The sequence below is a fragment of the Oculina patagonica genome, chromosome 2 (assembly GCF_052425735.1).
Source record: "Oculina patagonica isolate OP01 chromosome 2, crgOcupat, whole genome shotgun sequence".
In the NCBI taxonomy this organism is placed as follows: Eukaryota; Metazoa; Cnidaria; class Anthozoa; order Scleractinia; family Oculinidae; genus Oculina; species Oculina patagonica.
In genome coordinates, this window is record NC_135759.1 from 38,770,870 (window position 1) to 38,797,117 (window position 26,248).

The 26,248-nt window shown below is 38.5% G+C and overlaps 2 protein-coding genes across 2 annotated transcripts in view; both read right to left on the reverse strand.

Moving 5' to 3' along the window:
- Positions 1 to 337: 337 nt before the first annotated feature.
- On the reverse strand, positions 338 to 16,361 carry LOC144644647 (disintegrin and metalloproteinase domain-containing protein 10-like). The gene is made up of 14 exons (XM_078504178.1): positions 16,225 to 16,361; positions 16,006 to 16,147; positions 12,579 to 12,685; positions 11,582 to 11,816; positions 10,642 to 10,768; positions 9,245 to 9,377; positions 7,084 to 7,293; positions 6,774 to 6,940; positions 5,526 to 5,703; positions 3,693 to 3,846; positions 3,156 to 3,254; positions 2,362 to 2,446; positions 1,566 to 1,797; positions 338 to 567 (listed from the first exon to the last, which is right to left on the reverse strand). The coding sequence occupies exons 1-14, from the start codon at positions 16,286 to 16,288 to the stop codon at positions 494 to 496; spliced, it is 2,007 nt and encodes a 668-aa protein (XP_078360304.1). The 5' UTR covers positions 16,289 to 16,361; the 3' UTR covers positions 338 to 493.
- Positions 16,362 to 20,392: 4,031 nt separating this feature from the next.
- The window catches only part of LOC144644646 (disintegrin and metalloproteinase domain-containing protein 10-like), a 35,902-nt gene continuing 30,046 nt past the window's right edge, over positions 20,393 to 26,248 (reverse strand). Inside the window, exon 14 of the mRNA XM_078504177.1 lies at positions 20,393 to 20,503. Within this exon, the coding sequence (XP_078360303.1) occupies positions 20,430 to 20,503 (74 nt within the window). The 3' untranslated portion in view covers positions 20,393 to 20,429. The remainder of the gene's footprint in view (positions 20,504 to 26,248) is intronic.

Sequence of the window (26,248 nt, forward strand, 5' to 3'; positions counted from 1 at the left end):
CCCTGATAAGCTCGGGCGCTAAGATACACTTAAGCCCGATGTAGTTTTACCTATACCTTACCATACCTTTTACTTACAGTTACACCTAAACCTTACCTACAAGATGATCTTTTCACGTGTGAAGATAACATATTATTATCACGGTGTGAAGATATGATGTTTTCGCCGGTATTTCATTGCATTTCATTGGTGTTTACACAAAATAGCTAGATATTTATCAGCCTATGCCAACAGTTACAACTTCTTGAGCTTAAACGCTGCCCTTCCCTTTCGCTTTCCATCTAGAGTGTCCTAGATGGCGGCTACAAACAAGCGAAACAAATACCAGCTGAAACGTCTGCAACGCTGGTAAACTGAAATTTTGAAGCTTTTTGGAAAACTGATCGAGAATAATAATACTCTAGATAAACTATATATGATGGTGGACTTAATGTCAACTTGTTGTCACTGATTCAACTATTTAACGGAACGACTAGCGCATTTTCTATCATGCTTAGCGCATGGTGAAAAATAGAATTGAAGCAGCCACAATCCAAACAGCTGGAGTCAGCCTTGACACACCAGAGTCTAGAATGACATAAAAAATGTATATCATTAGCAAACGTAGTTGGAGAACTATCACTTATATACACTCATAACCGTGGCCAGCTAAATAAGCCTAAGTAGTTTACCGCGGTGGTAGATCATGGCTTGAACATTCATTTAGCAATTCGATTAGACGCATTTGGAATGGTTTACCAATTGAAGTCCGTCAGGCCGAAGATCTCACCTCTTTTAAGAAATTACTGTCCGAATCCAAATTACCTATAGAAGAAAGCTGCAGTTGCTCTTTCTGTTGACTGTAATTTTCAGAGACCTTTTTAATTGTAATTTTAGCTTCATTTTTAATTAAAATTGTAATTTTTTAAAGAACTTTTTATTGTAATTTTAGATACCTTTTTAATTGAAATTGTAATTACCTTTTAACTAGAATTATATTTATATAGATTTCTATTTATTCATATCATAATCACAATTTTGTACATATACACTTTTTACCTTTTAACCGTCTTTTATTTGTAATTTTTAGACCTTTTTTATTTCACGAGAGCGTTTTAACAAGCTACGGCTCCTAAGCTCTTCGTGGTTAAATAAACTATGTCTAAATAAACTATGTCTATGAATGACAAATTAAATCTTTCTTATTGTCAATTTAGCTCTTCACCTATTTATTGAATGACTTTCAAACTTCGACCTTCTCATCTTATAGGATCCTCTGAAACTGAGATTGACCATTTTTAAAAAAAAAAATATAAAGTAAAATAAGAAATAAAAAAGCCAACTTATTTTTTCATTCAGCTCTAAATTTTCAAACACTACTCCACTTCTAAAATCAATTAAAATTTGAAGTATCGGTATGTCAATAAACACGCTGTTCAACTAAGCCCAAAGTGGCTAGATTACTACGCATGATCTACCACGGTGGTAACAAACCAACTTTTCTTTTGTGTCTGTCGGTGCAAGAGTTTACTAAGAAAGAGGAGACTATCTTTGCTTAATAGTGTTAGTTGTGTTATTTAACGAACCTTTGCGTTCCAATGAAACGCACTTTAAGTGCTCGTCGCAGACACCGTTGAAGTCGTCACATGGTGCGCCAGGGAATTGTTTCAGTTTCATTTCCTTCATACTAGAAATGTCTTTCGTCGGCTTGCATTCGCCTTTTTCTCCGGATTTGCAGCACACATCGCAGAGGTGATCCACTTGTTCACACTGGCACCCCAACAAACCGAACTTGAGGCAAATGGAACCACTGCATTCCTAAACAACACAACCATCATATATACACTTATTTCAATATTAATAATAATAACAATAGTAATAAGAAGAAAAGCGGCACATGATCCCACAAGTGACTTGATTCACTAAATATAGGAGCGTTTTGCTTATACAAAGAAAAAAAACATTTTACTAGTCCTTGGACTTCCAATCCAGAGCTGTTATTTTCGCCGTTCTTGAATTTTCGTTTGCAGTTTGACAAATTCATCGACGTCTACATAAACTTTTCCTTTTATATTATCACCGGTTTCTAGGAAGCTATAAACACTAGAAAATCAAACTAGAGCAAATTATTATTCATTTATTCGTTCTTGAATATTTATCTGAATATTTCTCGCAAAATCAAAATGGCGCTGGCGTTGCCAGCTAGGTTTTTCGCAGGAAAACTCGGACGCCGTGATAAACAACAGTAAACTTCTTAATTGTAATCTGTGGGATACTGCAGAATATACAACGGCTTTCTATTCTCCGTAGGGGACAAACTCTATGATTATTCAAATATAACACATCATTGCACTTTATGTGGTATATGGAGCACAAACATACCCCTGATATGCATAGTTGGCGTCCGCTGTTACACTCAGTAAGATCGACTTTAGGCGTTGGTACTGGACAGGAAGCATTCATTCCACTTAAAAAACGTCAAGGAAATACTCATAGCGACAGAAGTACAAAACATTAAAACGCAAATGCACAGGCTATCTTGCCGCCCCCCAAAGGTACTGTCAATTACCAGTTGCAGTTAATTTTCTTGGAACATCAATATTTCGCCACTCTCTTTATTCATGCGCAGAACGTTCTCTACAGTATACGTATTACAAGACGTTGGACACGCGTATACGCACATTCAATGCTTTCAATTCAAGATGGAAAGCAGTTTCCAGCAGTACTTGTCAGATGCTTGCATGCGCGGTTATGTAGTATTTGTGTTTTTGTAATATTATTTTGATTAACCTGCGATCAGGCATTTTTTTCTCGTGGCGGAAGGGTCACGAAAAAAAGAAAGCCTGATCGCAGGTTATATTTTGATAATTGTAATTTTCCTGGAAACCAATGACATTCACTACATAGCCAGCGTAGTAGGCGTCTGAGTACGTTCAAGCGCGTTTAAAAGAATGCGCGATCACGCGCGCTCGAAACTGCGGCGCTGCTACGCAGGCTATTCGCTACACTGAGAATTGTAGTATAAATAAAGTCCATGTACGGTACAATACAATGATATACTGTGAGGAACGATGTCATCGTTTCAAAATATAATCATTACAGCTAAAAATCAACATGAGCAATGTAGCTATGTGCAAAAACGTAATGTAGGCACACATGCCTATCAGAAAGGATACTTGCAGTAAGAGCTATGAGCACACTCTGTGGTATCAAGACAAAGAAATGTTTTATTCCGGGGGGTGCAGTCCTCACTGCAACAAAGACCTTGACTTGGGCTGTATGTAAATACAAATAATGAAAAGAAGATGAACTTTATCAATGATCTAATGGATGACCTACTTATGGTCAGCTCAAGTCCATCTCAAGCAATTGCAGCACTTTGTCAGGCTAGTCTAATTTAAACATAGTCCGCAAGTGCACCTATTCATACTCTTACATCTGTGAGTGTGTAAAAGCACTGGAAGGAGTGAAGGGTCTTTCCCAAAAATGTGCCATACTTAAACCCGGTCAAAGATCAATCCCGAACTATTCAATCCGGAGTCCAACATGCTAACCAGAAGCTTCTACCCCCCACCCAAAGCACTTGTAGATGCGTAAATTACAAAATATGAAACCAGAAGTACTGTTTTCCTGGTAAAGGTGTGCAGCCCAGTGTCCATGTTACGATCCACACAACAGTATCAAAATGAGAATAAAAATGAGATTTGACCAACCTGCATTTTTTTCCTGGATAACGTTTGCAGCCACTAGTTCCATTACGACCTTCGCAACATACATCCTTCTTGCATGACTCATCTTGAACATAACCGCAGTCGCACTCTTCACCTTTCTCCACAACCATGTTACCACAGATGGCTCCTCTGGCATCTACAAAAAACAAACAGAGAAACACATTCAAGAATGTTTAATACTTCACACAGGTCTTACTTGGTAACTCCTTTGGTAACAACGAAGAAAATAAAATAATGTTTTCTATTGCCCCTGTCTTTTTAAAAAAGTGATCAAGTAAGTTAAAGTTAGAGTGTACAAGCAATGATAACCATCTGGCCTCTTGCTGATGGTGAGGATCAATATGTATATCTTTTTTGTAATTTTAAAAAACAAATTTACAGAAAAAAATATCATTTTAAGTCCAGACCAAGGGGAGAGTAAACTTCGATAGATAGTTTAGATAGTTTTATTTGATATGTCTACATAACAGTCTGAAACTGAATTGCGTAAAAATTTACAAATAAATAAATTATGTAAAAAAAGAAAAAAAACTATATATGATACAACTATCAAAATCATAGGAATAATTACGTTCCAATAACTTCATAGCCCACGCTTTATAAAATTCACGCAAAGGAATAATTACGTTCCAATAACTTCATAGCTTACGCTTTATAAAATTCACGCAAAGGAATAATTACGTTTCAATAACTTTATTTATGAAAGTTGACGGTCAAAATAATATCATCGTTGCCCTTCCAGGATCCTAGCCATAAATAAACAAAACTTATTTTTGACGTTACTTTTCACTGACCATAAATGGTTGATGAAGTGCAACAATTAACAAACGTACATCTCCGTGAAATTTGCTCTTTTTTGCAAAAACAAAGTTAACAACCAAGATATGGTATAAATTTAGGAAAACCTTAGAATTAACAAGCCAGCATATCCATTTCCCTAAATTTGAAAAGAGATTAACAATTCGCTAAAAATATGTTAAATGTTCTGACTTTTTCCTGTGAAATATGGGATCTATTTAATGTACACTCAGCAAATGTTGCCTTGAGAAGTACACTGTGCACGATGACAGTATAAAAACACCCCTTGAGTTGTTTACCCATGAAGAACCAAAGCTGTCAGTTAAAGAAGGTTACAGTTGATGATAAATAATAATAATAATAATAATAATCATTTCTATAGCGCTATTTAGCTAATCTTTCATAGCGCTTTACAATCACTATGCTAAAAAATAAAAATCTAAAAATACCTAACTAAATTAATCTATTGAGCTAAAATATCTATACATGCAGAGAGTGAAGTTTTAAAAGTTAAAAATTTAAAAACTAAAAATATCATGATTATTTAACTGGACTTAACGTAAACATGTATAAGAAATAAAAATTAAATGTCATAGGCTTCTTTAAAAAGATAAGTTTTTAGGTTCTTCTTAAAAATGTCTTCTGATGCCGATTTTCGGATGCTTAGTGGCAGGTTGTTCCACAGCCTTGGCGCAGCAGTGCTGAACGCCCGGTCTCCGTAGGTCTTGAGTTTAGCCATGGGCTCAGTTAGCAGTTCTTGGCCACTGGAACGTAGTGACCGAGAGAACTTTCTAAAACTTAGCATACTAGAAACATAGGATGGTGTTTTGTCGTTGAGTGCTTTGTAGACTATTAACAGTAGTTTAAAAATAATACGGAATTGTACAGGTAGCCAATGTAGCTTAAACATTATTGGGGTAATAGAATCATATTTCCTTGTTAACGTGACAATGCGAGCAGCTGTATTCTGAACACGCTGTAATGTAATGACTTAACAGTTGATGATAAATTATTTACCTTGAAAGCAGCATTTGAATGCATTACATCTTCCCTTGACATCCATCACAGCATTCATTTTCTCCCTGCTACATGGTGAAAAGAGCCGATTGTTCTTCAAATCTCCATTGGTGGACCTACCAAACATGATATAATTCCCTTCACTTCCTCCAGGGGCACATTCGTGAGTATTGTCATGCTGCAAATGAACAGAAATCATTGGCCGTACGAATATTGTGATCATGATTCTTCACTATTTCAAACGTTAAAAAGAAACAATGTAACAATGGGTGTGACGTATCACTACAGACAGTGGTTTTACTTTTCACAACATCGCTATAGCAAAAACAGCATTTTCACTAAGAATCCAAAAAAATTAAATTTTGAGTTCGTTTTAACAAACACATTAATTAGCCTGTTATACCATGTCCAGAGGTCTTTAGGAAGTTTGTGCCTGCTGCCTGTCTATAGCTACCTCTCTACTTACTTATCAACCTACCTACCTACCCACTTACCTATCTACCTAGTTACCCTTTACCTACCTACCTTCCTGTAGTGTCGTTACATTGCGTTACGGTCATGCGCACTAGGAGTCGGTCGAGTCGGGAGTATGAAGGATTGCTGTAAGATACCGTTGGAGAATTAATAATAAGTATATTCACAATCAAGGACTCCATACTTCCTACGTGATGTCTTCAGTTAATACATATAACTACATACGTAAATTATTCAAAACGGTTCCAGGCTTCAGTATTATTTCATCGATTTGTTGCTACAGCTCAGTTTCGTATGGTCAAAAGATGACTGTCTGAAGAGTGTGGTCATCTTCTCACCATACGAAACAGAGCTGTAGTAATAAATCGATGAGACACTACTGAGGCCTGGAACCTTTTTGAATAATTTCCACGCAAGAAATTTGAAGTTAACTACATACATACGTATTAATCTTCCTTCCTTCCTACTTACCTACCTACGTATATATCTACGTTCCCTACTAGTCGACCATAGGTAATTTGCTAGCTGTTAAACATGTTTAGAATTGCAACGGTAATTTATGAGTTAAATTAGAGCTTTAATGAAGCATTGTACAGTTATAGATTAAGACAGTAGTTACCCGAAATCTGGACTTGTTTTAAGGGTATATAACCAAATTATTTAGAAAACTAAAAGATCATTTCTGAAAATCTTCCCTCAAGTTTTTTTTTTGTGTGTGTGAAAACATTAAATAAATAATATCATTTCAATGGAACAATAGCTGTAAATACTTACAGGAGAGCCAAAGTTGTGGCCAAGTTCATGTGCAAATATGATCTGAGACACCTTCGGTATTACTTTCTTGTTGTAATTGACAAACGTTATAACTCCTGTATTCAAGCTTTTCTTTTTCCCATCTCTGAATGTTGTTGCTTTTTCACAAATTCCGCCAGCAGCTGCACCTGGTTAAACACACGGTGAGAAATCTATGACTAGAACTCATAGCAATTTCCAAACTAGTTTCAGAGTTAGTTTATCCATAGTGTATCAATGCTGTCGTAGAGAGCTTATATCTTGTAACTGATAAATGATTAATTTAAACTACCTGTCTCGCCAACCCAAGCAAGTCCAAAACCATCATCAGCAAAATCTCTGTAGGTGAAGATATAAGCCAGGCACACAGTATCATGGTTTTCCTCAGAGTTGAGCTCAAGCAGCCTCTCCAATCCAATGTTGTTATCTCTATAAGGGTTGTTGGGATCTGCAGCATCAGAGCTGTCACTGGCTTTCATTCTTGCGATCTGAAATTGAATACCTGACCAAAAAGGGAAACATCAAATTTTCCTTCCAAGAACGTTACACAACTACTTTCTTCTTGGGCTCTTGCATCAAGCAGACTAAATTAGAATAGAAAAGATTATCAAACGCCAAGTTTAAAGCAAACAGAAAAACTTAATTGGAAGGAATGTTTCGTGTTTATCTTGCCAACTGCTGGATTTGTTTTCTGTCTTCTTGGGTTCGACTGCTTTGATGTACCTTGTAAAATCCAAAACGATTTAACCACGATTTGTGTGGAATACTGTATAAAAATATTAATATAAGTAAAATTTTTTGCCTGCAGTTTCTCAGATTATTAGATTCAAAACAATATGTTATCCATCTAAATACTAGTTATGCAACGCTTTCGCGTGGCATACTTAACAATTATTCTTTGAGCCCGCGTTGTATACGAGGTGGTAAATAGCCAATGAGGCGCTTCGCGCCTCCTTGGCTATAACGACTCGTATCCAACAAAGGCGAATAGAATAAGTGTTTTATTAAATTCTTCTTTAAGTTTAAATCGACTGGACATTTCATAGTATGAGGAGGCGGGAAAATTTGTGGCGTGGTGTTCACTTCTTGAGGTGAATGAAACACACGAGGAAAGCGAGCGAGAGAGTTTTCTTCCCAAGATTTTCATCCAATAATCTCCTCTAAAGTCGTCTATATATCCTGGAAATTGTGACAACAGTTAATATTTACGGGATGATCCGAATCAAAAGCTTTTCTGGAAACTACACGTCTTGTGCAAGTAGAGCGAAGCAAGTGTTTACATAATTTACGGCTCAACGGCTGTCATCAAGACTGCTATATTATTTGAAGCGAAATTGAGCTCAAAATGGAACAGCTTTATTGAAGTATAAAAGGACAAGACCAAGATTAAAAGGTAACAAACTTTACAGAAGTGCTGAGCCTAATTTTATGACGTACAATGAATGAAACAGTGTCAGTTTGCCGTTCTTTCGTAAATTATTTGCTGCTTTTCTACTTTATTCACTCGTTCTTGTTGTGCGTTTACAAATATAATTAATTAAACTTTTCGCATCATGATCAATCCTTTTGTTTTGCGTAGTTAATTTTACTATGGCATTTCTGTGGTTTTTGTTGGCACCGCTGTGGTTTTTGTAGCTCGCCAAATTTGCTGTTTTCGTCCATTTTTCTGATGGAACTGTCGTTTCCCGCAGAAAAATTTTACGCTGAGCGGCACTTGCCGCACTCATTTCCCATATAAGGTCAAACACAGGTATACGAGCTGATGACCGAGATTCAGTGAACCAATCAGAAAGCTAGAAATTCAATATCCGAGATTGAGAATTTAATAATATGGAATATCCCACGAGTCACTTGTATACCACGAGAAAGTGTTGTGTAACTATTTTATACCATGCCATAGAAAATACGCGTACTAAATTTCATCGAGAATTAGATTACAGCGCACGATGGGAAGGTTGGGTTGAATACCGTCGAATATACAACAGCTTTCCTGTATTCTGATTGGCTGTATTTTCTATGGCATGGTATAAAAGGTAGAATATACATCAATATCATTTGCATTTTTGTTCGGGTTTGTATTATTTTGTGCACTTATGAGGTTGTTGTTGTTGTTGTTGTGTTGTTGTTTTGCAGAATAAAGTAGACTGAGCAGAGAGGAAGCTTGCTGTGCGTAAGGCTAGAGATGCAAGGTTATCACTAGCTACGACAGCCCACGTGTGTCCAACATGTTGCAACGCTTTCCAAACCTTATAAGGCCTCATCAGCCACCTTCAAACTCACCACATCCACTCAGATGGTAACTCAAGGATAAAAACCAGCACAGAACAAAGAGGCATTCCTGACTCACCGTAACAATCACTCAGACTCATTCTTGTAATATGCGAGTAAGTGCGGCTCATTTCTTTCTGCAAGGCGAATCTTTGTCTAGCAGGATAGCAATATATCCAACTTACCCTCAGGTTTGCCATCTCCACTGAAGTCTGTATTTCTATAAACAACATTTACAGCGTTCACGTGATCTGCCATCAGCAGCATGGCTCTCTGTTTATTACCTCCAGCCATGTGCTTTGTAAACAGGTGATCAGCCTACAAAACAAGGAAGACGACATGGTTCGCACTCTCTGTGTTATGTCGCGTGTCTGAACGTCTGTTGGTTTGTTTTAAATTTTGAGGGTCCTAAAGCGAGAAAACGCGGGAAACTATGATTTGCCTAATAGTTGGCAGACTGGGACTTAGAAATGAAAACATTCTTATAGCACTGTCTCCAGAAAAAAAGTTAAGAAAATGAAAATTACCATCGTCTTCTCTGATCAATAATTCAATAAACTTCGTAAATACAAAAGTCTGCCTAGTTCATATCGACGCACCAAGCGAGTAAGCTCGTCAGCTTTTCTCCTCAACGGTTGGCCTATGACGACTCTATGACATGTGCAACGGTGTTAGATGTCGCATATTAGCAGAGAATTCAAATGAAGTCAAATAAGGGTCTTTCTCCTTCATTGAAATTGGTTTTAATTTGGCTCTCTTCTGTGAATCATCGTTCACGGTTTGTTCTGAAACCTGTGTTAAGATATAAAAACACTCCGGGAATTTAGATAAAAAAGGTGAAACAATGCAATGCGCACTGCAAGTTGTCATTTGAATCATAATGGATTTCCAGGCCTGTTGTCCGTATCTATGTGTTCTTTAACTTCTGTAAAATAGCAAGCTTTTATTTAAAAGGGGCTAATAGCTCACATAGCCAGGGGATTTCTAAAGTGTTTTCCCCCTCCCAGACGGTAACCTTGTGCAATGTACAAAGACCCTAAGAAAGTTGATTTTAAGGCCCCAGACACTTGCCCTTGCATCCCCAAATCTTCAGTACGGGCCTGCGACGAGCACACTTCTGTTAAGAACTTTTCAAGGTGAAGCTCTCAGGACAGTTATATGTCTGCATTGGCTGGTTAAACGCTTAGAAATATATCTTTTTACATATCCCTTTCTGTGATATGCTGCAAAACTGGTTCGTTGTATTAACATTGGTAATGGGATTTTGGGGAAAATGTGGGTTAAGAACTAGGATTTAAGTAGAAATGGGACTGATAACTGGGAAAAAGGCAATGATTGGGCTTGGAAATGGGATTCTTTGGATATCCCTACCCTAGCCCTAACGCAGACGCATTGTCGCTTGTCTGCGCCGCAGTATATCTCCTGCACCCCTCCCCTCCCGTCAGGACCCTCTTGCATATATTATTGTTTGACAACTTACATTTTTCTTTAGTTGGGGGGCAGATTTAAACGTATTTCTAATTAATGTTCATTCATCCGTCCGTCCGTCCGTTCGTTCGTTCGTTCGTTCGTTTCAACTCACCCTCATCTTTAATGTACAAGACACTTTCATTGGATCAACATCTGCCGGTGCCCTGCGATATCTGTTTATGAATGGCTCAAACTTGGCATCGTGTTCTTTATCTACCAGGTCTTCTTTCTCCGCTGATCTGAGTGATTGAATTTAAAACAAAATGATTTTAAGATAATAGTTTTACAAATACCATTTTTACATTAATACTGGAGTGCTTTCACTTACAATTTTAGTAAATGAGGTAAAAGAGGTAATAATAATTATATTTCCTTCCAATACTGCCAGGATTCATAAATGCGAATGACGCGAAGACTTTTCTTCAAGTAATTCATCTTTTTTGATACCATTACAATAATTGCGCACCATTTTAAATAACTTGAATTAACGATATATTCTTTAAGGGTGCAAATCAGCAAATGCTTGCTTACTTGCCTTAGGGTTAAAGTGACTTTTAAGGTGGATTTCCACTGACGCGTAATTTTTTTACGTGCGTGAAAAAAAAAAAATAGAAACGATGTATGAACCGCTTCCGTGCATACATTCGTTCATACATTGTCTCTATATTTTTTTTGCGCACGTAAATCCATTAAAAAATTATGCGTCAGTGAAAATCCACTTCAAAGTCTAAAGCTTTATCAGGGCCGTAGCCAGACTTCTAGCATAGACCAGGCAAGATTTTGGTTGGGGGTGTGGGCATACCCCTAAAAAAAAACGTTTTTTTCGACATTTTTTATAAGTTATTTCTTGAGAAAAATCAATCTTGTTCAACTGGAAGTTATTATCCCAACTAAAAGCATTCTGTTTCAAATTTTGGGATAAAATCTAGACGAAGCCAGGCTCGTCTCTTGCTAGTTACAGCCATGTTTGCGGCGTGAAATATGCCAGATGTGCACTTATATATAGTTTGAAACCTTTGAGGTTTGCCTAGGGTTAAAGATACTTCTTTTACCTTTTTATGTCATCCATCCACTTCTTTGTTTCATCATTCACGCCAATTTCTGCACCGTAAGCATGAGGGTAATGCACATCTCTGCTTTCGTAGATAACTGAGTGGAAGTACTTAGGAGCGTCTTTGAAATACTCCTTGGCTGACTCAACAAAATATTCATCATTTCCTACATGAATTTTGCCTTCGAATACGCCGTCATCAGTTATAAAACCATGGACCAAAGAATTTTTCTGTCCTGAATGTGAACATAAAAACTTTTTATCTTTTTGCAAAGCCATTTTCAGATCAAAGCCTATTTATAACAGTGGTCTTCTTATTATATGCATTATTCAAAGATTATAGTTCCTTCTGATTTCGTGATCGGAAATAACGTACACAACGCTCGACACAACAAACTCTTTGGCTGTACGACTTCGCCCTACGCTGTGATGCCTAATCTATATGCTCGCAAATGAAAACAGGTGCAGGTGACAGTTTCAAAAATAGAATGTTACGTAATTCTAGGCCAGAATACCAGCAATGTACAAACAGGTCTATGCGAAGCACCTGAGGCAGTTAGTGGGGCGAGACGAGGTATTTTCTGCCCGGTTACTCCTTCGTTTCGCCCCATGGCCACTACTGCCCCTGGGTCTCCGAGGATGTCATAACATTTAAAATATATGGCAAAAACTGCATTTTTTCCTGTTCTTGCTTTCAGTTTTTTTAGCATTAATCAAACCATTTACTTTATAGCATTAATCAGTTGTCACATTAAAACAATATCGACGACAATCTCAAATTTATATAGTTCAAGCCATCACCGAAGGCAGAGCATATAGATGTACCTTTCAGCTAGGCCTTGCTAGGCCAGAAAAGTACTAGCAATGTACAGTGTTTAAACACATCTATGCGAGTGACCCAGATTCCCATTTATTGTGACATTAAAACAATATCGAAGACAATGAATCTGAAAAGGAACAATTTGAGAAATCAGCAAAGGCTGTGCATATAGATGTACCTTCCACATCCCCTTTTACGACCATGGCAGGATCAAAATCGGCGTTTTCCACACTAAAGTCATCCGTGAAAAGTTCTACATCCCTTCTCAGGCGAATCTTGAATTCTCTGCAAAATACAAACAATGATGTTAAAAGGGACGGAGTGGTGTTCAATGCGATCTGTAAGTAATGGTTAATACAGACGTCCAAATTAAAATACCGTATCTATCAAAATTCGGGGGCAAAATTAAGACAAAGCAAAGACTAGTTAAGAATACATCTTTTAATTAATAAATATCATCTGATAAGAGACCATTTCGATATACAATTTACTATAAGAATTAAGTCAAGATTACTTCGAAACGTCGTGGCCTAATTTCGCTAATTTTTATCACATCACATGACATTTATTTTACGTCGGATTTAGAAGTGTAGCTCAATTATAGTTAATATCTCCGATAAAGGAAAGACGAAGAACAAAAAATTGAATAAATAAATAAAGTAGTATTAAAAGAAAAAGTAAAAAAATGAAATATTAAATAAATATATTATGTACATACAGTCAACTCTCGTTATAGCGGACACGCTCGGGGCGTCGTTTAGTGTCCGTTATAGCGAGAGTCCGTAATAGCGGGAGCATTTTCCAGTCAAACCTCTTTCGCCGGGGATCTGGATTTTTATACCTAATCGTACCTTTTTGGTACGCTTCGGCGGCATATCAGGCGAGTTTCGTCGGGCCATGGTTCGTATTTTGGCGAGACGCAGTCGAGCCAAGATACCCATGGCGAGACCAAACGAGCCTGATATGTAGCCGAGGCGTACCAAAAAGGTACGATTAGGTATTTACCGTACCCAAAATTCCGGTTATATTTATCTCTCTGTTGAAGCCATGCTTGCAAGGTACGTACTGCAAATGTGTTGACTTGGTCTTCAACACTTTTACCAAATTCCTCTTCTGCCTTTTTTTCCACTCCTTTGTTTAGAGTTTCATTCTCTAAATTTTCAAAATCAAAATTAAGCGAAAAATTTGGAAATTCCGACTCCATTTTTTCAGTCTGAATGTCTCAGTTCTCGTCGGCAAACATCGCCCAATTGGCGAGCGCGCTCAACTTTAGTTTTGGCGGGAAAGATTTTCTCTTTTCACGACCGCTAAACACCCCTAAATTTAAATTACGAAGTTCTGTTTTATTGGTAAAACTTCTTTTCAATTCATCGTACAGTAACACTACTTTACTTCAAAGTGAACGTGATATGGTGGCATATCAGGTCAGTGACTTGATATCGTAGGATATCAGGACAGTAGATCGCGCTTCTGGTACGGTAATGTCCGTAATAGCGAGTGTCCGCAATAGCAGGGTGTCCGCAAGGCGGGAGTTGACTGTAATGTTCGAAAGAAACTTGGCGTATTTTAGTTGTGAACTCTTTTAAGGACGTAAGTGTCCACATGGTTCCACATGTTTGCTGCAGCGAATCTAAAGGAATGAAGACCATAAGTGGTTGTGTTAACGTATGGGATAACAAGTTTCCTTGATCCTCGTAAGTTGCGTTCAGTATTTCTCATTTGAAAGAGTCCACACATGTACTTGGGCATTGTTTCGAACTGGAGTGTATAGTAAAGATCACAGCTGGCTGTATGACAAAATTAAGGAGGGAATGTTATTTTTGAAAATGATTGGGAAATATCAAGAATAAAAAATTAACATGTTTGGGAATTTTGTTGTTGGCAAATATTGGCCCGGGATATTAATATTGAACACCAGGACTACTCGTGATATCGTTTGGACTGCTGCCTCGTACGTTTTACTCAAAACCCTTTTTAATAAACCTCGCGCGTTCGGACTACGGCTCCACCTCGGGTGAAAGAAATGCAACTTGAACCCGTTATAGTTCTAAAAGAGATCAGGTTTGAAAGTTTAAATCTTTCTTTTCTTTTAGATATTATAAGTCACTCACCAGCCGTACGAAATCTTCGTGATGACAATCACGGGCATACTAAACACGTGACAAAATGGAGTCGTCACGCAACGCTTGTCAACAGCAGTGCGAAATGCTATCAATTTTCTTTATCCAAAATGGTCAAGGTAAATAATTTCATGCGCGATCAGTGCGCTGAAATCCCCTTTCAGGGAGTCCAACGCGAGAAAATATAATTCCTCGCGAAGCGAGGCCGAAGGCCGAGCGTAGCGGGGTGTATAATTTTGTCCCTCAAAGAGCTCAGGCGGGATGAAATCTCGTGTGGAGTTTACGGTCATATATATATATTTATTTATTTGTGAGCTTGGTGTGTGGCGGAAATGACGTCACACGGCCGCCGCGCGCTGGTGGCATAATGGTAAGGCGTCGAACTTGAAATCAGATCTTCGGGACTGAGGGCGCGGGTTCGAATCCGGCTAGGGTTTTTTTTTTTTTTTTTTTTTTTTTTCCTTATTTTTTTTTGTGGGTTCGAATCCTGAGCCTTTCATTTTTATCGTTTTTCTTTTCGGATTAAAATAACACTGATTTCCACATAATACTCCCTGAAAAAGGTATTCAGGCTATAAACCTTTCATCGCCATCAGGGGCGCGCGGGCGGAGGGTTCGAATCCTCCTGCCGTTCGTTCTTCTTTTTTTTAATGCCCTCAAATAAATGTCCAAAATGCGACTATCCAATAATTTGTCGATGATTTTGAAAATAGCCTGCGCTTCCCAACGCTTTATACCTCTTTACGAACCTGAAAGAGCCGCCATCTTCAAAGCGGAGTAGACCCTGGGAACGAGGGTGTCGCGGCCATGCCCGTTACTAATTTTTAACAAATATATCTTCCTGCCTACTGTGGAAAATTGAATATGTACAATGTTCAACTTCAAATAATCCACTCCTTATTTATAACACCACCCCCCCCCCCCCCCGCCTCCCCAACCCAGAGCTTCGCGAGGCCCTGCGAGTCACGTATTACTAGTATATCTGATAACGATTGATAGAAACATGCTTTGATGCACTCTTGCATGCAAATAAAAGCACTTATATTTATAACGTCAGTTGCATGTTAATTCAGCCAGAACATTACGAGTTCCTTTCAGCACGAATTTGACTCCCGCCCTTGCATTTTAACTGTACGTTATGTATTGTGACGTTGGAACGTATTCGACTGTGCATATAAATACAAACGTCTTCAAAACTACGCAGTATGATTTCAAAATTCCATACATCTGATCTAGTGTAAAATAAATTCCCATTCGATTTCCATCGCCGTGAATAAATAACAATAGACCCTAAAATATTTCTCATGATTACGAATTAATCCTGTACAATCACCTTAAACAGCGTGTAAATCGTTTTACATATCACTGCCAAAGTTTCTAACATAATAAGTAACATCTTGAAAAGATATCGAAGGATTCTTGGTGGTTATAGTATTAAACGCTTAACCTTTATAATTTATCAAGGGTTCTTGTACAGAAGGTTACCTTTGATGAGTTTTTAAATTCAATACAATCCAATCATCGCTGTTCGGACTTGAACGCCTCACGCGACCATGTTGTTCGAGTACTGGAGTCGTGTCGTAGTTTAGCGGTTCATAGTGGTTTATAAACTCCCCCAGCGGTCGTCCTGTTAAATTATGTAAGCCATCGATAAGGAAGTTCGATGCAAAGGGATTTACAACCACAAACGAACTTTAAACTTACGATAAGACGAAGTAGAACTCCACAGAAGTACGAAGAAAGCAAAACAAACACGGAGAGCTAACATTCTTTGAATTTTCCTTGTTTGTTATCACGACTTAAAAACTTAGCCAACTTTGTCGTAATGTGTTCATCCTGATAAATAAATAGTGTAACAAACCGTCACGTGATCCGACCCGGCTAATCGCAAACATGTCAGAAATCATGGGTGCTTCAGCTGTTGTAAAATTGAAATCACGATATTTGTCTACAGCGGTTTATGAAATTCGTAAGTAGAGTAATTGCCATGAATTTATTTTATATTTTTAATAAAAAAATCCTTATTATGTTTATAAGAAAAGTACTACTTATATCTTAAAAAAAGTTTTTTAATAGGCGTTTTTAAAATATTTTATACTAAAGAATTTATTAGGGAGATTTATTTTATGTGTAAGTGCTCAAACGTGATACAAGTTTTTTAAGTATTTTGTATCGCTTAAAATGAAAGAGCGTTTACAGGTCTAGAGCTAAATTAGATCAAGTCATAAGGCTTGTCTACTTTACAGCTAAATACAGTGTATATGTTAACAGTTAAATAAGGCCTAAATGGCCTGAATATTCGATGTTAATTTAATACAGAAGCTATTATAATTTACAAATTTGGTACAGATTAAGAAAGGACACCTGATTGTCAAACGAAGTCAGGTATGCTTGAAAGAGATTGAATCCACTATTAATTATTCATCAACGGATTGAGATAATCTGTTATTTTGTTTCTTGCATTTAATTTGATGTGGGCAGCGATGTTTGTTTTTAAACAAGAAGATACTTATAACAAGAACTACATTAAGAAGGACAATGTGAATGTCCGTTTCATTCCATCCAGATACTTATAACAAGAACTACATTAAGAAGGACAATGTGAATGTCTGTTTCATTCCATCCAGAAGTAAAAATGGCGCTGACGAATTTTTTGTAAAGGGTAAATCCTGAAATTTATCATGCAGGAATTCAATATAAAAAAAACTTTTCTATTCGCCTTTTGAGAATAGAAGTATCTGATTATTAGAGGAGCATGCTATATGATATAGCATGCTCCGGTATATCAGCAATGCATCGGCACTGATGAAGTAGCACGCTTCATCTTCTAAAACTGTAAAAGACGTAAGCCTTAACTAGCAGTCCATAGACCAGTTCCAAAAATGGCTTCCAATTTTTTTACCCAGAGGAAACGTTGGTCACAGAAATAATTATATTGCGTTAAAGATTAAGAAAAGATGAAAACAACATTTCTATTTATTACAAAATTGAAGGGACATAGATGAAAACGAAGCTAAGTAGCTGTCCAGGTATTTGGTAAATAAGCCACTGTAGCGAATTTTGATAAACTGACGTTTCCAGCGTCGTTACCCCGACGAAGGGCTAACGCTAGAAACGTCGGCTTTTCAAAATTCGCAACAGCGGTTTATTTACCTTTAACGACTTCCTGTTGATAATCACTAAGTGTTTCACTTGCCCGCCGATGCAGCACGACATTTTCCTTAGAAATTTATTACCTTGAAACATGTCCAGGAAGACTTCTTTAAGTCGCAACTTTTACACTAAAAACGACCAAACGTCTTAGGAAATTATATTATTTCTTGCATTTTCTTAAGTGCAGCCACTAGTGTTTTAAGAAACCTCTGCAGACAGGAGATGACAATGGCGGCCATTTTTGAAACGGTCTATGGACTCAGGTATCCCAAATCATGTAAAGCCATATCTAAGTACTTTTCGTGAGTGAATAGTAGTAATCACTGTTTATTGAGAAATCGTTGGGTCAAGGTACATATCTTTAAACTAAAGTTAGTAGCTTTCGCTACATATGGCATGCTTTTGACTGTGACTCCTTTTCATTTTGCCTAACAACTACTTGACCGTAGTTTTGTTTTCTAATCATGATCAGTAACCTATTTGTAACGATTTTTCCATGTTTGCCTTCTTTAGTTGCAAGCTGCACATCTAAAACTGTCAATAAAATTTAATATTCTGTAGCTTCCCAATGGGGATGTACAATATGTGACTGTATGCGAAAAACAGCCTAAATAACATGAACTACAGTAAATTTACCGATGTGAAGGCAATTTAACCTGAATAAATGTTGAGAGATCAGCATCCCATTCTACGGAAATCCCTGATAAGCCCCCGGCGTTGGATACACTTTAGTCCCATGTAGTTTTTCCTTAGTAACCAACTACTTAATACATGAGAATTTATAGAGGATATTACATGGTCGCGCGGAGATACGAAGTTTCTCTTCGAGTGTTGAAAAATATTTCACGAGTTCGCTGCGCTCACTCGTGAAATATTTTTCGACATTTTGAAAAAGAAGAAGAAAAGAAACATTTTGTATCTCCACGAGACCATGTAACGTTCTATTTATTGTATTAACACCAATGAAATACCAAACCAGATTTTTGAACAAAATGTCGGTAAGAAAAAAAATGGCGCAATTTGATCTAGTTTTTATAAGTTACCATTTTCATTCTAATTTATCTTTAATAAGCCAAAAGTAGTTGGTAGTTTTTTTTGTAAATGTATTAAAAGAAATAAATTGTATTGCGCTGTTATAAGTATAAATATTAAATTTTAAGAAATTGAGTATTGTATTGTAAGTAGTGTGTTGTAAACAATTTAATTGTCATGTAAGTAGTGTAAGCAGTGTATTGTACTGTAAGTAGAGTAAGCTTTGTATAGTAAGTAATTAGTAAAGCCTTGTGTAGTAAGTAATTAGTAGTGAACATGTCACCTTGTAAGAACGTTCTGTATGTGTTTTGCAATAATAAAAAAAATTAAAATTAAAAAAAAAATACCAAACCATTTCACTTTAATATTTTTTTGTAGCGAAAGGCGCGATTTATTATGTAACCATATGAACGGTGATCTTCTCACGTGTGAAGATAACATATTATTCTCAAGGGGAAAGATATGATGTTTTCGCGCAAAAAAGCCCACCTAGTATTTCATTGGTGTTTATATTATAAGTAATAGTAATTGGACTGAGTGGAGTACAATTCAGGGAGTAATCGGGCGAGTAATTTCGAAATCGGCCGAGCGCGCAGCGCGAGGCCGATTTGAAATTACGAGCACGATTACTCTCTGAATTGTACGACACGAGTTCCAATTACTAATTAATCGTGTCAATAACAAAATTCGAGGTTAGGAAGTCTTTAGGAACCTTTTCTGTGAGGAAAAGTCAAAGGTAAATTCAGTTGGTTGCACAAAAAGTTAGAAAACAGCAAGAAAAAACCCATTGAAATGCGCATGATTGACGCGCGGATGGCGTAGGTGTCCAATTACAGGTATCCAATTTGAAGTTGCTCAAATTGGATACCTGTAATTGGACACCCACGTGATCGCGCGCCGATTACGCGACAAATAGGCGCGCGCAGAACCAATCAAAAACGAGAATTTTGTTATAGATACGATTAAGATATTTATCAGCGGCCTATGCCAAAAGTTACAACTTCTTGAGCTCAAACGCTGCCCTCCCCTGCGCTCTAGAATCCAAGATGGCGGCTATAAACAATGCGAAACATATTCATCCAGCCGAAACGTCTGCAACGCAGGCTAACTTAAATTTAGAAGCTTTGGGGGGAAAATGATCGACAATAATAATACACTACATGGACTATATATGATGGTCGACTTAGTGTATTATCCTATTTCTGAAACTTTCACCTCTAGATCTCATCTTAAGAAATTAAAATTATTCACTGTTTTCCAGGATCTTTTCCGAGGTTAAGAATATTTAAAATTCAACGTTTCGATCAGTTTCACTGATCTTCTTCAGGCGGTTGTTAAAAATGACAATATGGCGGATTGTTTCTCATGTTCAGCTTGGTAACCGCGCCAATAAATCGTGACTATTATACGACGTATCCTTCTTCGATCGTGAGAGAGACTATAATAGCCAGTGAAGTAAAATTACTTGACAGACCTCGTTACATTTTCCCGCCTTTTTTCACATACGTCGCATAATAGTCACGATTTATTGGCGCGGTTACCAAGCTGAACATGAGAAACAATCCGCCATATTGTCATTTTTAACAACCGCCTGAAGAAGATCAGTGAAACTGATCGAAACGTTGAATTTTAAATATTCTTAACCTCGGAAAAGATCCCGGAAAACAGTGAATAATTTTAATTAGTGTATTATGTTATGAACGACTAGCCAACCGTGGAATTGCTTAGCGCATGATAGAAAATAAAATTGTAGCAGCCACAATCGAGACAGCTGGAGTCAGCCTTGGCACACCAGAGCCTACAATGACATAAAAAACATACCGTTAGCAAACTTAGTTTAGGAACTATCACCTATATAGGTATACCCATAACCGTGGTCAGCTAAATAAGCCTTTTTCTGCTTCATAATTGTAGTGTCCGTGAAGTATATTTCGGTGTACCGTACACGATGTATTTATTAAAGCATGGCGGATTTGATTCGAGTGCATATTCTTTGCTTGCAATAATCCAGTTTCATCGGTTTGAATACGACGTTGGAACACGACATCTGGCGACGAGGATCAAGTTTAAGTCCCAACCGATCGAGCCATGGCATCAATAAAGATAGATGACCTCTCCAGCGTGAAACCGTTCGATCCGCATGGCGATCCTTCGAGCGTTGGAAGGCGTTGGCAACGATGGATCAAAAGTGTTGCATTGTACGGCGACAGCAAGGGCCTCATCATCCAAGCGGACAAAGATGATAACAAGGTCCAGAGGAGAGATTTACTTCTTCACTCAGCCGGTGAAGAAGTCGAAGAAATATTCGAAACGTTGGCCGACACGGGTGTGACTGTGCGCGGAGTTGTAACTAGTTGCTATGTTGAAGCAAGAAAAGATTAAGTGTGTGTCTAAGAAGAGTGATAAGAAGCCTTATGCGTATGGCAGTGCCCAGCCACTGAAAGTTCTTGGAACGTTCTCAGCATCAGTAAAAGCAGGTCAAAATGAAGCAGAAGCTGAATTTGATGTTATTGATGGAAAAGGGACAGCACTACATCCCACTTTATTCGGTGACATTGAAGGAAACAAGCATGTCTGATTACAAAGAAATCTTTGAAGGTGTGGGAAAGTTGAAAGATTACCAAATTAAGTTGCATGTGGATCCATTCCAAACGTACCTCCCGTGGCGCAACCAGTCAGGCGCACTCCATTTAGTCTACGAGACAAGGTTAAAGAGAAAATTGAAGAACTTGTAGCTATGGACATAATTTACCCAGTAGAGGGCCCGACCCCATGGGTTAGTCTAGTTGTAGTGGTACCAAAGCAGAATGATGAAATACGTTTCTGTGTAGACATGCGAAGGGCCAATGAAGCCATCATCAGGGAACGCTACCCCATACCTACTGTAGATGAAGTGCTCCAAAACCTTAACAAAAGCACCGTGTTCAGTAAACTTGACCTGAGGTGGGGTTATCATCAGTTGGAACTTCATCCAGATTCCGGAACATTTTTCCAGGTGGGGGGGGGGGGGGGGGGGGGGCTGACTAGTGACTTGAAGTAGGGGAGCTTAAGAGACTCTTCTCTTAGTAAGTCTTTATTTTTTGGAAAAAGTGAGGGGGCTAAATCCTCAGCCCCCCCCCAACCCCAACCCCCCCCCCCCCGGCTCCACCATCCCTGGAAACACGACAAGAGATTGAAGCGAGTTCTGGAGAGGCTGAAAGAAAATAATCTAACGTTAAATGCAGAGAAGTGCAGATTTCACATGACCCAAATGGTGTTCATGGGGCTAGTGCTAACCAATAATGGTATTGGTCCAGCCAAAGACAAAGTGAAAGCCATTGTTGATGCAAGAGAACCACATAGTGCCTCTGAAGTCAGAAGTTTCCTGGGACTGGCAAACTACAATGCTCAATTTATCCCAGACTTTGCCACAGTTGCTGAACCGTTGCGCAGACTAACCATTAAGAAAGGTGTTCGTTTCGAGTTTGGAGATGAGTAGAGGAAGGCATTCAATGAGCTGAAGAGGTGCCTATCAAGTGCAGAAACCTTTGGTTATTTTGACAAAGATGTCAAGACACTGATCATAGCGGACGTAAGCCCAGTAGGCCTCGGCGCAATCCTCATCCAAGAGCAGCAAGGCAGAAAGCAAGCAAGAGTCTAAGTGATGTGGAACAGCGTTACCTCCAGACTGAGAAGGAAGCCTTGGCAGTCGTTTGGGCATGCGAACGTTTCCATAGGTACCTGTACGGCATTGAGTTCGAACTGTACACAGATCACAAGCCACTGGAAAAAAAATCTACTCCAGCAGATCGAAGCCGTGTGCACGAATCGAACGGTGGATTCTGCGATTATAGCCACACAAGTTAAGTAATTGCCTGGAGAGCAGAACATTGCTGATCCATTATCGCGTTTACTTCAAGAAAACAAGCAGGCAGAATCTTCATTAGCACACAAAGTCTCAGATGAGTTTGTTAGGTTTGTCGCAGTGACAGCTACTCCTCGAGCGATGTCAACACGTGAAATTGAAGAAGCCTCATCGGAAGACAGAGAATTTGTTGAATTGGGTCAGTGCATAAAGAAAGGAAACTGGAAAGGTGACCAGCATAAGCAGTACATACCAGTATGCAATGATCTGTGTGTGATTCGAAAGTTGATCCTTCGGGATACCAGGATTGTCATACCAAGCACGTTGAAACCTCAAGTACTCTCCCTGGCCCATGATGGACATCCAGGAATTGTCAGCATGAAGCAGAGATTGCGGTCAAAAGTATGGTGGCCAGAAATTTACAGAGAAGCTGAAAGATTTTGCAAGACCTGTCATGGTTGTCAGCTTGTAAGCAGTCCATCCAACCCGGAACCAATAAAGTCAACCCCGTTACCAAGTGGCCCATGGCAAGGTCTGGCCATCGACCTGTTAGGCCTGTTACCTTCAGGAAACTCTTACAGTTATAGCTGTTGTAGATTACTTCAGCAGATATTATGGAGTGGATATCATGCGCTCTACAACGTCCGAGAAGGTCATAGAATGTTTGGAGAAAATCTTCACCACCCATGGATTACCTTTGAAGCGACAACGGACCACAGTTCAGTTTAGACACCTTTGAGCAGTACTTAAAGGACCAGGGCACAGAGCACAGGAAGACCACTCCATTGTGGCCGCAAGCAAATGGAGAAGTAGAAAGACAAAACAAGTCCCTGCTTAAGAGAATGAGAATAGCTCAAGCCAAAGAAAAAGAATGGAGGAAAGAATTGCGCAAGTATTTGGTAGCATATAGATCAACCCCTCATACCACCACAGGCGTGAGTCCAGCCAAAGGAAAAGAATGGAGGAAGGAATTGCGCAAGTATTTGGTAGCATATAGATCAACCCCTCATACCACCACAGGCGTGAGTCCAGCAGAACTTCTGTTTGGCAGGAAGATGCGTACTAAGCTACCAGAACTAAGAGATGAGTGCATAGCGAGTGAGATGCGAGACAGAGATGGTGAAATGAAAGCAAAGGCAAACCAGTATGCAGACAAGAGGAGGAATCCCCAGGAATCAGACCTGGGAACGAGGTTGGAATCAGACCTTACTCTAGGCGACAAAGTTTTGGTAAGACAAGAGCGGAGAAACAAGTTCTCGACACCGTTTGCTCCTGAGCCCAACGATTTTATTACTAAAAGTGGGAACAGTGTTGTTATTGAATCATCATGATCAGAAGGCGTTCAAAGTATGCGAAACACAACCCATGTAAAGCAGTATGAGGAACCATCACCGAGTCCGGATGAAACAACTCTGGTGCCAGATGAAACACCCAGCACGGAACCGGAGGCAGAACAAGAAAAGGCCAGCAGCCCGATAAAAGTTGTTCAAGTAGGTGGTACAGATCATCGTAAATCGGCAAATTTACGACCTCATTTGATATTCCAGCTACAGTCAACTCTCGTTATAGCGGACACGCTCGGGGCGCTCGGGGCGCTCGGGGCGCCGTTTTGTGTCTGTTATAGCGAGAGTCCGTAATAACGGGAGTCATTTCCAGTCAAACCACTTTCGCCAGTGATTTGGCATGATTTAAATTTTGTCCGTAATGGAATACTTTATTAAAGTGTCTGAGGTATTTAGCTTAAACAAAACTAATTGTGGACACTATTTTATAGCAAGTGTCCGCAATAACGGGGTGTCCGCAAGGCGGGAGTTGACTGTAGTTTAAAAGAACAACGGCGCAAACTGATTGCACTCAAATGAGGCCAGACTATAGTTCGAAGACTGTTTCTTCGAGGACCGAGATCTCCTATGAAAGCGAGTTTAGAAAAAAATGTTTTTCGGCTACATTCCAGAGGCGGTATCCGATTCTTCGTTGTCGAAGTTGCATGCCTTGTGTAAATATTTGTTTTCTGTACACGAGTCGAAAACTTAAACTCCTAGAACTGCTCTTACGTGCTTCAAATCGCCAAGAAAACGGCATAAAAACAAACCTAAACAATGCCAAAATATTTTTGCTTCATTTTATCACAAATACAAGTTGTAAAATTTAAAAATATTAAAAATAACAATTAGTGAAGAATTGAATATTCATATGGGCATGCAGTAACCTGACAAACATAGGATGGTAAACCTGTGCTTTTACTTTCAGTTAGACAATTCATTGAACTGTTAAGCCAGATTTGTCGGCTAAAAAACTTTTAAAACATTGAGAGACCTGTTGTTTGCCCATTTGTGGGCCCAGTTCTCGGCCACCTTGGCCCAGTTCTCGGCCACTAAAAAGCTTGTGCGTAATTATCTGTAAAAAAAAATGCTCAATTAATTTTCACAGTCATAAAATCACTCTGTAAACCTATTTATGTTATATCGATCCCAAATTATTTTTATGAGGCTTTGTTTTACTTTAGAAAAGAAGGATTTTAACGCGCCTAGTTGCCTATGTGCAGGTTCTGGCAAAACCGCATTGTGTGACCCGTGCATTTAGATGGTTTATTTTGCAGTGAAAAGGTCTTGAAAGATTTAGGTGTTGTAGAAATAATAGACAAGACAAGAGTCAGCTCAAAACTTAGAGATAAGATTGAACTTTATTTTTAAAACATTTATTTCTTTCATTCTGGCAGCAGCAGATGAAATTATATTAAAAACCAAGCGCTAAGCTGTGATAGCGAGCAGGGTGGCCGAGAACTGGCAAATACGCAAACGTCGCAAGAAAAAAATTTCGAAGTAAATTAAGACCAAAAAATACAACGGTTCAACGAAAAGTTAACTAAAGCAGAAAGCTGAATTATTCTACGTTTCACATGCCAAAAATTAGCTCGTATGGTGGGGGCTTTTGGATAAAATACGAATTTAACTACATCCATGAATTTTAAGGAGCCGTAAACAAACAAATTTTTCGGGAATGCAAATTCACCTACCTCCGCGTAAACTCGACGTGTGAGCTTTCTATATCGAATTGAACGATCAAACTCAAGATACTTAAAGCACATGAATCAGTCTATCGTTTGAAGGAAATACCTTTTTCTTTTAATTCAACTGGAGTGTGAAAAAACGCGTTAAACACAAAGTGGCCGAGAACTGGACCCGGCCGAGAACTGGGCCCCATACTGTACTGATATTCACCATTGTGAAATTGCACTTACTTTGACAAGTTAAAGTTATTTTTGTAAATGAAAAAGGTAACGTCATTGATGTCACGCAGTGTTTTTTTTAGCAAACTAGATGGTTTGCTGGTTTCTGACTATGAATGGGGGTGTGATCTTGCGGTATATTTTTTGAGCCTGACTCCGCCGTAAAACTTTTTTTTTATTTAGGAAGAACCGTGTCGATTTTCATTTCTGAACAATTGGTCGTCAAGTCGTTTGTCACAAAGAGTAGAATGTTTGTACAGCATGTTTTGGAATTATTTTAGATTTGGTTAGTAAGACGCTTCTGAAGACCTGAGCAAAACATTGGGAATGTACAGTATAAATAGGAACTTGAATGGAATTTTTCACAAGTTGGATAAAGGTATCAACTGAAAAAAAAAATGGACTTCAAAATGAGAACTTGGATTTTGTTGTAATTAAATTTTATCGCGGATTGGATGCATAATATCACG

Excerpts from the sequence above, each read along its gene's own strand:
- LOC144644647 (XM_078504178.1), bottom strand. The coding sequence starts at position 16,288 with ATGTTAGCTCTCCGTGTTTGTTTTGCTTTCTTCGTACTTCTGTGGAGT. Across the intron at positions 10,769-11,581 it reads TGGATGGATGACATAAAAAG|ATCAGCGGAGAAAGAAGACC; the intron begins GTAAAAGAAGTA and ends TCAATCACTCAG. Across the intron at positions 1,798-2,361 it reads GCCAACTATGCATATCAGGG|GAATGCAGTGGTTCCATTTG; the intron begins GTATGTTTGTGC and ends TGTGTTGTTTAG.